Here is a 15,344-nt window from a genome sequence, read left to right on the forward strand (position 1 = left end):
TGGTCCAATAGAGGGCAAAATCTAAAAGTTTAAAGCTAGAGAAAACTTTGACTGCTTAGGTTATCCTATTACAATATTCAAAGTGGTAGGATAAACTAAACAACCAAATAGTCTCCCCCTCTCTGAACATATCCTCATTAACTTTGTGATGGTATCAGTAATAAATCCTCTCTATTCTTGCACCCAGGTGAAGCTGTTAATAGTCAATTAACACACTTTTTTTTTAATAAAGAGAAAGGATGCCTCAGTAAGGAAAAAGGATTGTGGGTTAGATGGATAACTACAAATAGAGACATCCTATTTGAAAGGGATGGATTTAATGAAGATTGCTGGCCTTCTTGGACTTTGGAAGCACTACATGAAGAAAGAGAACTACTCTCCCAGGCACGATGTAAGACATAAAGTTATCCTAGAATTATCTCTCACCCTCTCTCACAAGAGGAAGTGGTGAACCTTGTTAATTGGTTGCATAACGGCTACTTGTGTGGGTTACGTATCAAAAGACTTTTGAATGGGAGCTTCCCCTCCTGTGATTTGCATCAGTGACTAAGTCCAGCTCAATGGATGTGGTGCGGATGACCCTACAACCCGAGGCTTGTACTTCAAGGGAAAAGCGATAAAACTGTGACCTCAATCTTGAGGAATTCTGCAATACTTGGACGGTTCGTTGTGATGAATAAATGGATTCTACATTTAAACATTCTTCCCTGACTCATACAAAAGATGCAACGTCAGTTTAGTGTGGGGGTGTTGTTGTTTAAAATGTTTCTGCCCACTCCCTCGCAAGAGGGCGCAAACGCCATCGCACCCGGCTCGGTCTGTGACTAAAGCTGGCAATAAACGCCAACCCACCTCCCAGAGTGATTGGTTAAACACGATGTCAATCTAAACCACGGCCCCCATAACCCCTCCTTTAAATGTAGTGTCGGGCAACAGGTGAGACACTCGACCAGGTATCACCAAGGAGTTATTTCCTTGTTTTAAAAAAGTGGAATAAAGTACCAAAGAACTTTTGTACAATTGAAAGGTATGTTTCAAATGCGCGAAAATTGTTTATCGTGGCTCTTTTCCGACCTGAAATACAACTTTTTTTCTGACCTTCTCTTGCAAAGTTTTGTTTCTTCTTGAGTTTACAAGTCGCATCTTGGTTGTTCTAAATGGTAGATTCAATTTTCAGGATATGCGATGCAATCGTTTGTGACCCTCTTATTTAAATTCCTTTAAAATGCAGGTACCCTAAATTTGTGTGTAACTGATCCGGCAATCCACTAAACTGTTTTAATTCAAGCATAACTCGGTGGGCTACTTTGACTCCACTGATTTTCTTTTTACATTTAACCTTGCCTGGGGTTTTTTCCTCCGTAAACGATCCTTGATTTCTTCTTGGGTCGCGGATTGAATTTTTTGGTTGGGGAAACATCTCTCTTTGGGAAGAACAATCACCACATCTGTAGCAGATGAGACTTCTCCAGCATATTGGTTGTTTTGGTGAAATCGAGTTGTCTTAAAACCGAGTTGAGGCGTTGTTGCCAACGGAAAAGTGTTCTTTTGGAGACGTGCTTCGATATTACGAACCAAAGTCCATCACGAATTGAATCTGTACACGTTAGCCCCTCCGAGTAATTAAAAATGATCTGTCGCTTCCAATTTTTAGGAAATCTTTTGGCTCCGACTTGTCCTTCAAATGGTTTCCTTCGTCATGAAAATGCAACTTTTCTGCCCGGGGTGAAATGTAAATGACTGGTTTCTGGTTGAGACGGAGGGGGAGTTCTCACTATTGACGTATTCAAGAGTTCGTATTTTTAATTGTCTTTCTTTGAAGTTCCGATGAACGGTCCTTCAGCCTCTCTTTTTAACACTGCTACCTGACCTCTTGCGTTTTCTGGCTTTTGTTTTCAGATTTCCAACAGGTAGTTTTTTTTCGGTTCCCGTGTTTTAAAATGAGACCACATCTAGTGGTCAATCCCACTAGATCGAATTAAGTCCTCTGTTTCCTTCTGAATTCTGTGCCGATGGGATGATGATTTACGGATCAAAGCGATCTGCTAGAACTTCCCTCCCCCACTAATTAGTACCTGGTTATCAACACTGGCCCTTGTGACTCATCAGGATGTTTACCAAAAAAGTTCTTTCTGCAACGGTCATTGCAGAAACAATGCCTTCTGCGCAGTATCCACCTGGCCATCAAGTATCTAGCTATACTATTCCACTTTCTCAGCACTAGACTTGTAGCTTTCGAGGCTATTGCATTTAGTTTCATCGCCATCAACCCTGCAGGCTGTGTTGCAGATTTCAACCTTCCTCTGGGTGAAAATTCTTCCTCAAATCCCCTCTGAATCGCCAACCCATTGTCTATGTGCTCCGGTAACATGCACATCCCTAAAACTTCTTGCTATCTACCCTCTTTGCCCCTCATACCTCAGTATGCCTCCCCTGTCTCCAAGGAAAATGAGCCAAGCCTATCTAGTCTTCTAGTAACTGAAATGCTCCATCAATGTCCTAGTGAATCTCTTCTGTACACTCTCCAGTGCAGTTACATCTTGCCTGCTTGTGCTGCTGCCTTCAGGGATCCTTGGACACATGCACCAAAGTTCCTTAGTACTTCCTGAGGGTCTACCATTCATTGTGTATATCCTACCCATATTAGTACTCCCAAAATGCATTGCCTAACATTTTTCAGAATTGTATTCCATCTGGGTTGGGTGGATTCAAAGTTTGCTCAGAGGGTGGTGGCTGAAGGTTGTTTCTTGGCATAGAGGCTTGTGACTAATGGTGTGCTGCAGGGGTTGGTGTTTGGACTCTCGTTGTTCATTATTTAAGTGATTTGGATGTGAATGCACAAGGCTTGATCAGTAAATTTGTGGATGATGCAAAATTAGGTGTTGATAGTGAAGAAGATTATTGTAGATAATGGGGATCTTGATCAGTTAGGGAAGTGGGCTGAGGAGTGGCAAATGGATTTCAATACAGTAAAGTGAGGTGATGACTTTTGGAAAGCCAAACCAGCGTAGGAGTTGTACTATGAATGGTAGGGCACTCGGGAGTGTAATGGAACAGAAGGACCTAGAAGTAAAAGTGCATAGTCCATTGAAAGTGGCATCACTGGTAGATGGGATGGTGAAAAATGTGTTTTGTACACTGGCCTTTATCAGTCTGGGCATTGAGTATAGGAGTTAGTACATTAGATAAGATCTTTATTAGTCACATGTACATCAAAATCAGTGAAATACATCTTTTGTGTAGTGATTTTGGGGGACAGCCTGCAAGTGTCACCACGCTTCTGGTTCCAACATAGTATGCCCATAACTTCCTAACCTCCATGTCTTTGGAATGTGGGAGGAAACCAGAGTACCCAGAGGAAACCCACAGACATGGGGAGAACATACAAACTCCTTACAGACAGTGGCCGTATTTGAACCTGGGTCACTGGTGCTGTAAAGCATTATGCTAACCACTATGCTACTACACCTGCCCTATTGTAGCTGTACAAGTAGTTTGAGGCTGCACTTAAACTGTACAGTTTTGGTCACCCTGTGATGGGAAAGATGCAGTTAAACTGAAAAGTGTGCAGAAAAGATTGGCAAGAATGTTGCCAGGACTAGAGGGGCTGAGTTATATGGAGAGGTTGGCTAGGCTAGGTCTCTATTCCATGGAACATAGGAGAATGGAGGTGACCTTATAGAAATGTTTAAAATTGGGAGGCATAGATAAGGTGGATGGCAAGTCCATTCCCAGGGTAGGGGAGTTCAAAACTTAGGGAGCATAGATTTGGGGTGAGAAGTGAAAGATTTTAAAAGGCCCCTCAGGAGCAACTTTTTCACACAGGGTGGTGAGTGTATGGAATAAGCTGCCAGAGGAAGTAGTTGAGGCAGATACAATAGTATCATTTAAGAAGCAGTTGGATAAGTACATGATGGGGCTTAGATATGGGCTGAATGCAGGAAATTGGGACTAGCTGGGTGGGCAATATGGTCAGCATGCCCTTGGGCTGAAGGGCATGTATGTGCTATATTGCTCTATGAATCCATCAGCCCATCTTGCCATCTAATCAATATTGTACTGTAGCCAAAGATTACCCTTGCTATCAAAACAATGCCTACATGCATGTTATCCATAAACTTGTAGCTCCTACATCTTTGTGATGTACACAAGTCCTAGCACCAGTCCCTGTGCTACATTACTGGTCACAAGCTTCCAGTCACAAAAATGATCCTCAGCCATCACTCTCTGCCTCCTACAACAAGCCAATTTGGGATCCAAATTGCACTTTCTCACAGGCTCTTCCCTTTTGGACCAGTGTCTCATGTGGATGTTGTAGATGTCAGCAAAGCCTTTAATGTAGATATCATCAACCACTATCTTCATTAACACATTGTTGCCTCAAAAATTCAAATTAGACAGGATTTGCCCTTTGAAAGTCCTGCTATCACTGATTTAATCTGTGTTTAGACTTTTTTGTCCCAATGATTTCCCTGCCACTGACGTTGGACTTAAGTTATTCCTTCAGTCATATGGCAACCTTGCCTGTGGCCAGAGCAGCCTGATTGCCTACCATTAGTCCTTTACCAATAGGCCAAACATTGGTATCTCCTGTTTAATACCTGAATATTATAATGTAATACTTCAAAGATCTTTGTAACTAAAACTAGGCAAAATAAAACCTCAAACATGGAAGCAAAATGCATTGGACTGGGTAGTGTTTGCCAGAAAACCCCACAAAATATTTATTGCATTGATTGCCAGGTATAAGACTATTTTTCTGTCTGTACAAATTACTTGGCAGAAATAGTTTGAGTTGTACTTGTTAAGAAGCTTGGTCTACTTTGTGCAATTTAGTGAAAGGAGAAAACTGGACCAGTAGTAAGTAAAATACTGGAATCTACTTTAAAGAATGCCATCACAAAACACCTTCAGAATAATGGAGGGAAAATTGTTTGACTAATCTGCTGGAGCTCTGAGGCTGTGGCTAGTGGAATTGACAAGGGGTAAACCAGTACATGTAGTATATCTAAATTTCAACCACCCTTTAGGTGAAAAATCTTCCCTCTAAATCTCCAACCCTTTAAACCTATGCCCTCTGGTAACAGGTGAACCTAAGTGGATAAGGCTTCACTAAGGCCCTACACATGATCAAGAACAGAACATATGAAACTTATTTGAGAATTTGTAATTGGACAGCATCATGGAAATGGATCATTGGCAGGCTGACTAGTTAGATGCTGCAAGGGTGGAGGAAGTGGCTTTACACAATCTATATCTTCCATTTGGTTGGGGGAGAAATGAGAATGGATAGTGTTCAAATATGCTTGTGCAAAGAAATCAGTAAAGGCTATCATGAATGTACTGCAAATGATTAAGGTGGCAAATGGTATATTGGCCTTTTGAGAAGATTTAAGCACAGATGCCTTACTCCCCCATATGGGGGCTTGATAAGACCACACCCAGAGCTTCATGTACAGTTTTGGTTTCCTTGTCCAAGGAAAGGCTACAGGGGGCGTGCAGCAAAGATTCACTAGACTGGTTCCAGGGATGGTGATTTCTCATGTGGAGAGAATGACTAGACTAGGACTGTATTCTTGAGTTTGTCAAAGTTCTCCTCCTGGCTGAGTATGGAATAGGCACAGTTTCAGAATAAGATGCAAGCTGTTTAAGACCAAACTTACTTCATTCAGGATGGTGAACCTGTGGAATTCTCTACCCCTGAGGCTTGGCCATCAAGTTAATTCAAAATGCGTGGGTATAGTCCTAGAGAATGGTGCGGAGACAAAAGATCAAACATGATCTTGATGAATGGTGGAGCAGAGCCAGATGGCTGCCTACTGATCCTATTTCACATTCCTTAAAAAGTTGTTGCACTTGTCAAGGAGGAATTGGATTAAAATTTAAACTGAGAATATTAAATAACATACTGGGTGAGCAGGAAGCTTCTTTTGTCTTGGAGTCTAGAAACACTTGTTTGGAAACTTCATGAAATTTAACATTTGCAGAATCATATTCATACCTAAATAACACTAACATTGGAGGCAATTTGGGAGTGCAGTTGGGCTAATGAAAATGTCATGCTTTTTCCACTTGGAATGAATGGCACTTATCAACTTTCCACTGAGAATGAAGTTTGAAACAGTTGAAAGTCCTGAATAGGTACTTTTAGTTGAACATTCATGCCACCAAAATGTTTAAACACTGAAAACCATGCAGAACTGTGGCATTGATCTGTTCTTGTAGTGACAACTGAGATAACAGAAACTGAGAATCTTCCATAAATCTCAAGAGTATCTTGGAGATGATCATTAAATTCTAAGATGCTTTTCACAAAGCCATAGAGCATGTCATCTTATTCAGCCAACCAGAAAAACTTGCATTATAAATTTCATTGGATGCTATTTCACAAATGCCAAGTTTTAACCTGATTATTTGTTTTGCAGATCTCTTTTCAAGTGAAAATGGGGTGCTTTACATTTGTGAAGGTTATGATGATTCTTTTCAACCTCTTCATCTTTGTAAGTATATAAGCTTTTCAGTAACTGCTGCTATACAACATGATTAAATGAATATTGACCTATATGCATGGACACTTGGCAACTGCCTCAGCTTGAGTGTTCCAAGTCTGTGCTCTAGGTTTTTCTATAGTAATAAGGTAATTGAGGCTGTTTTGTATGTAAGTGATGGTCTTGAATATCAGCAACTTCTAGCAACCACCTTAATGTAGCAAAATGTCTCCAGACACTTTACCAACTTTTAATAATGCTGTAATGAGTTAATAAAACAATGGTCATACCCAGCATCTCTGCAGTGAATTTGTTCTTAAAACTTACAAGAACCAGGTTTTTAAAGGGAGAATTGAGTCACTCTAAAGCCAAGCACCATCAGACATCATGGCCTCGTGGAACCAACAGTCTGCAAGAACTTGGTTGGGTTTAAAGAAAGGTTATGGAAGGAACTTCAGTAAAGGCATAGCCCCCCAATCTTCTTTCTCTCTGATTTGAGAGAAGAGAAATTGCAGAATGCAGATATAGTAAAGTGAGTCAAAGAAGGATTTGAAAAGGTAAATTAGAATTAAGATGGAAACAGTACTGGGTCAGGAACCGGTGTAAGTCAAACATAATGATTATCAGAGTTTGAAAATTAGAACATGGACAGCAGGGCTGGGTGAATAAGCTAAGAGAACATGGACACCATGGGAATAGCTAAGAGAAAGGCAAGTTTTGGAGCGAAATTAGGGGTAAAGCTGGGTGAGGTTAAAATTGGAAATGGGTGTCTTACAAAAGTTCACAACCTGGTCCAGTTTTGAACAGATGGTAGGGAAATGAGTAGGTTGGTGCCTTACTTCACTTTTAGTGAAGGCAAAAGATTAAGGTATGACAAGTTTAGACAAATGAGACGGTAGAACTCTTTTTGATGTGTAAATCATCAATGGAAACCTACTTTCAAAATTACCAAGTGGTGGGGAAATAAGGGGGCTTAAAAATAGAATACTTAAGTTGGAGATCCCACTGCTGGTGATTCAATTTTGGCAAAAAAGAACAAAATTCAACCCCAGCCAGACAATGAAGAAATGGTAAGATGTAGTCAACTAACTCCAAGATTAAAGATAAAGGCATTGGCTTTTGTGGCAGAAACCCGATTTGGAAGAATCTTTATCTCTTCCGGAAAGAGCATGAGTTTGGGAGGCAGAAACATGCATGGAAAGGTAGGTTTGAAATGGAGTGGTTATTTGCAAAGCAGGGGAGAATGTTTTTTGTGTATGACAGTAGTTTAATGTGTGTACATCCAACTGGATAAGCCTTTGTATTCTGAGCTATCAGATTTTTCACTTGCTCTCCTCGTAGCAAACCAACCTGCTTAATTTGAATTTCTTTGCCTGAAACATTCTGAAATAATTGGCTGAGTTTTTTATTCCTGCTATTCAATCATTCATCGCACTCCTTGACTTCTGTTACCTGTCCTGTTCCTTTTCCCCTTATCCTGATCTTGTCACTCTTCCCTAAATATTTCACTCAATCCAGTGGTATTTCTTTGGTTCCTGTGTAAAAACAGTCAATATCTTTCCTTCCCACCGCTTAAAGCACAGTGGGCTTTTGGATGTGACCTAGTATACTTGTTACTCATTCAACACATTGCATACACTTGTTTTGCTTTTACTATTTGGTTTATCGCTGTTTGAACACTTATTTGCATTTCTACTGCTTGGTTAAGTTTAAGTTCCATCTGCTTTTCTTCAAGAAGCAAACATCCTGCAGAGTTGCTCAAGAGTAGGGAATTCTCCAGATCATGAAAAAAAATCTGGCGCTGTCCAAATTGATGCCCCTGTACTATAGTAATGGCATTAGAGGCATTGAGGATTAATGAACATTTGACAAAGAATACAAAGGATGTTTATCTGGCTGAATTCAAGATCAATCTTGTTATAATAAAATAGGGTTATTGAATATTTTTGTTCTATTAAAGTGATTAACAATTCTTAAAGCATCTTCCATCTTTACAGATTTGACTTGTCAGATTAAATTGTATGCTTTTTGATTGAGTGGGGGAGGGGAACTCCATCTGTAAGTTATCTCTAATATCTGAAGTTGCTGTTTTCTCATTCCTTTTCAGCTTGCAGGAGGAGCCTTGTTGGGTGTTGGAATATGGGTTAGTGTGGATGGAACCTCTTTCGTAAAAGTAATTGGCTCCATATCTTCTCAAGCAATGCAATTTGTCAACATTGGTTACTTCTGCATCGTAGTTGGTGCTATCTTAGTTATCCTTGGATTTCTGGGATGTTGTGGAGCACAGAAAGAAAGTAAATGCCTGTTAATGCTGGTAGGTATAATGTAGGCAGAAATGATTTGTGGGGAGGAAAAACTAAATTTGGATAAAGGATTTCTAGCTTGGTGAGCTGGGAAGCTGTGGGCGTGGAAAACAAGGAATTGTTGAGCAAAAATTAACTCTGCATTGGCTGAGTCCTAAAATGGCTGGAATTCAAAAGTGAAGTTTTTCAGCATTTTGCTTGTAGCATCTATGATGCTGGACTTGGATTGGGTTTGTGTGCCTTGACAAAATGATGCTGGAAGTTTAATCAGGTTTCATAAACTTGGAACCCAGTCCCTCAAGCTTGGAGTAGATGCAATATGGACTTGTACCATAGTGACTGCATGCTACAGATCAACATTCTATCCAGTTGAATGTCAGAACAAGCTCTATCCATCTGTGGAATTTTCCATTCACACAAGATTTGCACCATTGGCATGACTTCCCTTTTTTTTGGGTAAAGGGGGTTTTGCATGATTTTCAGTCCCTTGGTGTGCAATGGAAGTAGAGCCTTGTGCTCCAAGCTATTTTGTAAAGCCTTTTGTGGTGGCTGTACCAAGTTTCAATATGTCCTCCTGGACCCACTTAAATGTTGCTGGCAGCTTCTTGCTCTGGAAAAACCAAACCCTTGAACAATTGACAGACTTCCCTTCTCACTAAACAACACAACATTAATTTGAGTTATTTTAAATGAACTATTAACGTAAACTTTTTTGGGGGTTTGTATTAGCATAGCAGCTTGTGATCTCCATTATCTCTCCACTAATAGAGTAAAATCCAATTGTTGCACAGGTTAGCAAATTTGCACGAGGGCACTTGTGTTCTGACAGTACATGCCATCATTAAATGTCAACATGGCAATAATTGTTTATCAATAACTTTCTCATCAGAGCTAAGTGACAGTTTGTTTTTGTTTTCATCTTTCTAGTTCTTCGTCATTGTTCTTATAATCTTTATTGCTGAGGTTGCTGCTGCTGTTGTGGCTCTGGTGTATTCTTCCTTCGTAAGTAAAAGTTTGTTTCCATTTATGAAATGTCATCTGACAGAAGTTTTTTACTTGCCTTAATTATTCTGCCTAGCATTTTTGAGAAGTGTCACCAGTAATGCTTTCATCTTGAGAGTGTTGGAAATGGGACATTTAATATTTGTAAGATTTTTAAAATTCACTTGCAGTGTTTCTCTCCATTTTGGTTTAAATTTCCTCCCGCCCACCCCCAACACCACAGACGTTGTGGCAGAGAACAGCAACCTTATTACTTGTACTCCCAAAATGCTGTTGAAGAGCAAGTTTCAGAGCAGCAATATTTGATGCACTTGCTCAGCTTCCCTTTTCAGGGGTAGCAGTAATAGAACAGAACCCTTGTAGATGGTACATGCTGCAGTCCCAGTTCATTGATCATGCTGTTACAAACTTCAGTTGCCTGAGTATTGGAGATGCTCATCCAGGCAAGTGCTTTGTGAATAGTGTAAAGCCTTCAGAGAATTGAGATGTTTGCTTGCTACAAACCCATCTTCTACTTTAATCAATTTGTGGTTTGTCCAATCAAGTGACTCTTGGGATTTTGGGGTATTTGATGACAACATTCTTGAATGTAATGGGAGGAGCTGAAGCTCTTAGATTTTTTGCAAAGTACAAAATGACTTGTCAACTTGAGCCTGAATATTGAATTCTGACTCCTGGATTTCTTAGTCTGCACTATTATGAAAAACAAGTCTTGCTCCTCACTGCACTTCTGTGGTTATCTGCTACAAATATTGTTTTATTCACTTTTAAATGGGAGCTGAATTTTAATCCTACAATTTTCTACTTTTGTAGGCAGAAAGTCTTCTCCGTGCCTGGGTTACTCCAATACTGAAGAATGACTATGGAAAACAAAAAGATGTGACTGGAATCTGGAACACTACAATGAGTGAAGTAATTCTTTCACTTTTGTTTAAGTAACTAAATTGGGGACAAAAAAACCTTGCTACTATCAAAGCTGAACTAATACTGTAGAATAGAGAAACAGAGGACTGCAGATGCTGGAATCTAGATGAAAAACACTGATGCTGGAGGAACTCAGCAGGCCAGGCAGCATGTGTGGAGAAAACCAAGTGGTAGAATGGCCATTATTTCAATAGTAGTAGAATGATTGCCTTGGAATATTTCAGCACCCCTGAATGTTTGTTGGCTAAATCTCCAGTGTACTTTGGTTATCTTGCAATTGTAGCAGGAGCTACATTTCAGTGACATGGAATATTTCTGTTGCTGAGGCACCTTGCTGCATATCATTAATTTGATCTTAAATTTTGACATTTGAACAAAGTCATTTGTAGTATTACCTGAATTACTGGATTGCATAACTCCATTACAATGTAAAATCAAATTCTTTTCCTTTCCCTCTTGAAGATAGCAAAACACCAAATAGTATAGAAGATACTGAACTTGAGGCTGAGGAATTGGGTTTCTGGGAACCACAGTAGATGGTGAAAGTACTCTAGTTCCTTGGATAGAGGGAGAGCCTGGTGTTATGAAGAGCAAGAGTGCACTGGAAATGAGGTTGATAGATTTGAAGATCTTGTAAGAATTGAGCAAGGGATGTCCAAGTCCTGATGCAAATTATTTTTGAATATTGTTTGTTTCCATGGGTTTGAGTTGACTTACAGCTGTCATGTAACCAAAATCCAACTGATTAGGGAAAACAGTAACTCCCAAACCACTTACTTGAATTTCAAATAACTCATTTCCCTGAAATATTTCTCACACCTGTACTAGGCTTGATATGAATAATGTACCTCCAATATTTAACACTTCCTCCTCCAACTTTTGCAGCTGAAGTGTTGTGGCTTTACCAACTACACAGATTTTTCTGATTCCTATTACTTCAGTAAGAACAATGCTACCTACCCACAGTTCTGTTGCAATGCAACAACTGTTTGTAATGAAGCTGCAGCATCTAGCAGCAAAGTACAGGTATGTCTTTGTTTTCATTCCTGAATATATCTTCTAACCTGCACTGATTCACTGTAGCTATAATACCCAATCTTTTCATCGTAGGGATGTTTCCAACAACTCTTCGACATTCTGAAAGAAAATGCTAACATTGTTGGTGGGATTGCTGCAGGAATTTGTGCACTAGAGGTGAGTTTTTGTTCTAAATTGATTTGATACCTCAGTCTTGCCAAAGCAAGCTATTAGACAGAGTTGACCTTGTGGAATAATTTCTAAGAACATAGAACATAACAGCACAGTACAGGCCCTTTGGCCCACAATGTTGTGCCAACATTTTATCCTGCTCTAATATCTATCTAACCCTTCCCTCCCACATAGTCCCCATTTCTCTATCATTCGTGTGTCTATCCAAGAGTCTCTTAAATGTCCCTAATGTATCTGCCCGCACAACTTCTGCTGACAGTGTGTTCCATGCAGCCACCACTCTGTGTAGTTTAAAAAAAAAACTTTCCTCTGACATCCCCCTTATACCTTCCTCCAATCACCTTAAAATTATGTCCCCCTCATGTTAGCCATTGTCACCCTGGGGGAAAAAGTTCCTGACCGTCCACTCGATCTATGCCTCTTGGACACCTCTATCAAGTCACCTCTCATCCTCTTTCTCTCCAAAGAGAAAATCCCTACCTCGCTCAACCTATCCTCAAAGCCATGCTCTCCAATCCAGGCAGCATCCTGGTAAATCTCCTCTGCACCCTCTCTAAAGCTTCCACATCCTTCCTAGAATGAGGTGACCAGAACTGAACACAATACTCCAAGTGTGGTCTAACCAGAGTTCAATAGAGCTGCAACATCACCTTGCAGCTGTTGAACTCGGTACCCCAACTAATGAAGGCCAACACACCATATGCTGCCTTAACACCCTATCGATCTGCATGACAACCTTGAGGGATCTATGGATGTGGACCCCAAGATCCCTCTGTTCCTCCCCACTGCTAAGAGTCCTGCCATTTAACCTTGTATTCTGCCTTCAAATTCAATCTCCCGAAGTGTATCACTTCACACTTATCTGGGTTGAACTCCATCTGCCACTTGTCAGCCCAGGTTTGCATTCTATCAATATCCTTTTGTAATCTACAGCAACCTTCTACACTATCCACAACACCACCAACCTTTTGTATCATCGGCAAACTTACTAACCCACACTTCCACATCCTCATCCAAGTCATTTATCAAAATCACAAAGAAATATCAACATCTCCACTTTTTTCTGTAGAATTAGCTGAGATTTGAGATGCCAGGGACTCAATATCTAACTGTTGCTATTGTCAGATTATAACCTCCATAATCAATGATCCAAACGAATGTGTATGGCAGAATGGAGTAACTACCATTTTATCTAAGTTGCAGCAGCAAGCATTTTGAACTTTTGGCCTCTTGGTTTTGAACTTGTGCACTGGAACTTGTTTAGTTTTAGAGGGTGGATGTTGTATTTACTGTTTTCATTCTTAACTATTGCTGGGCTGTTTTTCTTTTCAGATTGCTGCAATGGCAGTGTCAATGTATCTGTACTGCAAGATTGATGGAAAGTCTTACGGATGAGAGCCAACATATTGCAAATTTCTACCTTAAGTTGTCTGGGGAGTGTGATGAAACTTCAGATTTATGAAAGCTAGCACAATTGTTTGATGGTACTTGGAGTTGAATGTCTTCAGACACTTAGCTTAGCACTTTGTATTGGCACCTAGTAAATTCTTATCAACCTCCAAGCATCTGTTCACAATGGATGTGCAGGAACCTTTCAGAGGCAAAATATTCCTTGCTGACATGAATGTATTAATTGCATTTGTCTTATTGCACTAAGTGAAAGTACCTCAGTTTTCCCATAACTTAAGTTTCTCTGAACTGGAAATGAGGTATGAATACAAATGTTTTAATTTTTTGTACTTTTGGAATTTGTCAGTTTGATTTAAACAGTGGCTGCCATGTTTAGATTTAGTAGGGCAAGGGAGAGGATTAGTAGTTTTCCTTTATGCTGCAACCATGGGCTATACCCAAGTCAAGTTTCTGACCTCTGTACCAAGGGCTAAAATCTTTTAATTTTGCCCACATTTTGATACACTTATTCACATCAGCACTTTACAAACTGCAAATAGTATCGTGGAAATTTTTTATACACTTTTCTGAAAGGTAATTTGTATTCAGCAGTGTAAACTTGTCTCTTTTTATTGCCCTACCTAATTTGTAGGTAGGGCAAGACTACAACTTGAATATGTTGTGTGCATAGTCTTGACAATGTCTATTAGTCTTTTGTTGTCTATTGAACTGGATGATTGATCCTCTAAAGGATAAAGCCTCTGCTTTGTATAGAACATCAGATAATCAGTCTTTGTATTCATAATTATGACCTTAGCATAACTTTCAATGAAGTTGATTTTGTATAAATCATGGTACTTGGAAATCTTTTAATAAATTATAAACTAATAAAGTCTAATTTGTTTCAAACAATAACATATGGGATATTGGGACTATTTGGGGCTATGTTGCTAAGAAATGTTGCATACTAACTAGGAGGCTGGAAACTAATACTAATGAAGTGATGGCAATGAAAGGTCTGAAGTTGATTTATTGTGGGTAACAAGTGACTTCTGCACTATCTGCTATGTTTAAGTAGCCCAACTTGTCCATGTCAACCATATTGCCATTTAAGCTAGTCCCATTTGGTCCATGACCTTCTAAACTTTTTCCTATCCATATACCTGTCCAAATGTTACTGTACTTGCCTCAACCACTTACTCTGGCAGCTCATTCCATGTACACACTACCCTTTGTGTGAAGCTGTCACTTTTTAAATCCTTTCTCCTTAGACCTATACCTTGTAGTTCTTGATTCCCTTTTGTGGGGAGAAGGAAGAGAAAGATTATGCATTCACCAGATCTATGCCCCTCATGATTTTGTACACCTTCAAGTTCACCCCTCAGTTTCCTACAGTCCAAGGAATAAAATCCTAGTCTGTCCAATTCTCCCTATAACTCAGGCCCTTAAGTCCTGGCAATTCTCGTCAATCTTCTTTGCACTCTTTCTGGCTTAATGCTTTTCCTATAAACGGTAACCAAAATTGTACACAATACTCAAGGTGCAGCCTCACCAACATCTTGTACAACTGCAATGTAACATCCCAACTCTGATACTCGGGGCCCTAACAGTGGCCAGTGTGCCAAACACCACCTTCAACACCCTGTCTATCTGTGACACTACTTTTGGGGAACTATGTGCTTGTACTCCCTAGGTCCCTCTGTTCTACAACACTCACCAGGGCCTTACCCTGGTTAGACTTCCCAAAATACAACACCTCATATTTATCAGAATTGAATGCTATTCTTCAACCCACTTACCTAGCTGATCAAGATCACCCTGTAAGGTTTTTTGATAACTTCACTGTCCACAATACCATCTATTTGATTATCATCTGGTCTTGTGTAATTCAGAGCACTTTAATGTTGTGATGTATTGTAGATATAGAAGCTAACTTGCAATGCAGTAAGGTGATTAGCTCATCTTTTAGTTGTTTTGGGGGGATCAATATTGAATTTAAACCTGTGCTAGAACTGTTGCAGAACCTCCA

The 15,344-nt window shown here is 39.8% G+C and overlaps 1 protein-coding gene across 1 annotated transcript; it reads left to right on the forward strand.

Annotated features, from left to right (window-relative positions):
• The first annotated feature begins 249 nt into the window (after nt 1–249).
• LOC127568312 (tetraspanin-1) lies at nt 250–14,207 on the forward strand. Its single transcript, XM_052011924.1, has 8 exons — nt 250–1,027; nt 6,426–6,500; nt 8,596–8,802; nt 9,719–9,793; nt 10,607–10,705; nt 11,603–11,743; nt 11,828–11,911; nt 13,259–14,207. Exons 2-8 carry the CDS (start codon nt 6,444–6,446, stop codon nt 13,319–13,321), a joined length of 726 nt encoding a protein of 241 aa, XP_051867884.1. The 5' UTR covers nt 250–1,027; nt 6,426–6,443; the 3' UTR covers nt 13,322–14,207.
• The last annotated feature ends 1,137 nt before the right edge of the window (nt 14,208–15,344 follow it).

Source organism: Pristis pectinata, chromosome 3 (genome assembly GCF_009764475.1).
Source record: "Pristis pectinata isolate sPriPec2 chromosome 3, sPriPec2.1.pri, whole genome shotgun sequence".
NCBI lineage: Eukaryota > Metazoa > Chordata > Chondrichthyes > Rhinopristiformes > Pristidae > Pristis > Pristis pectinata.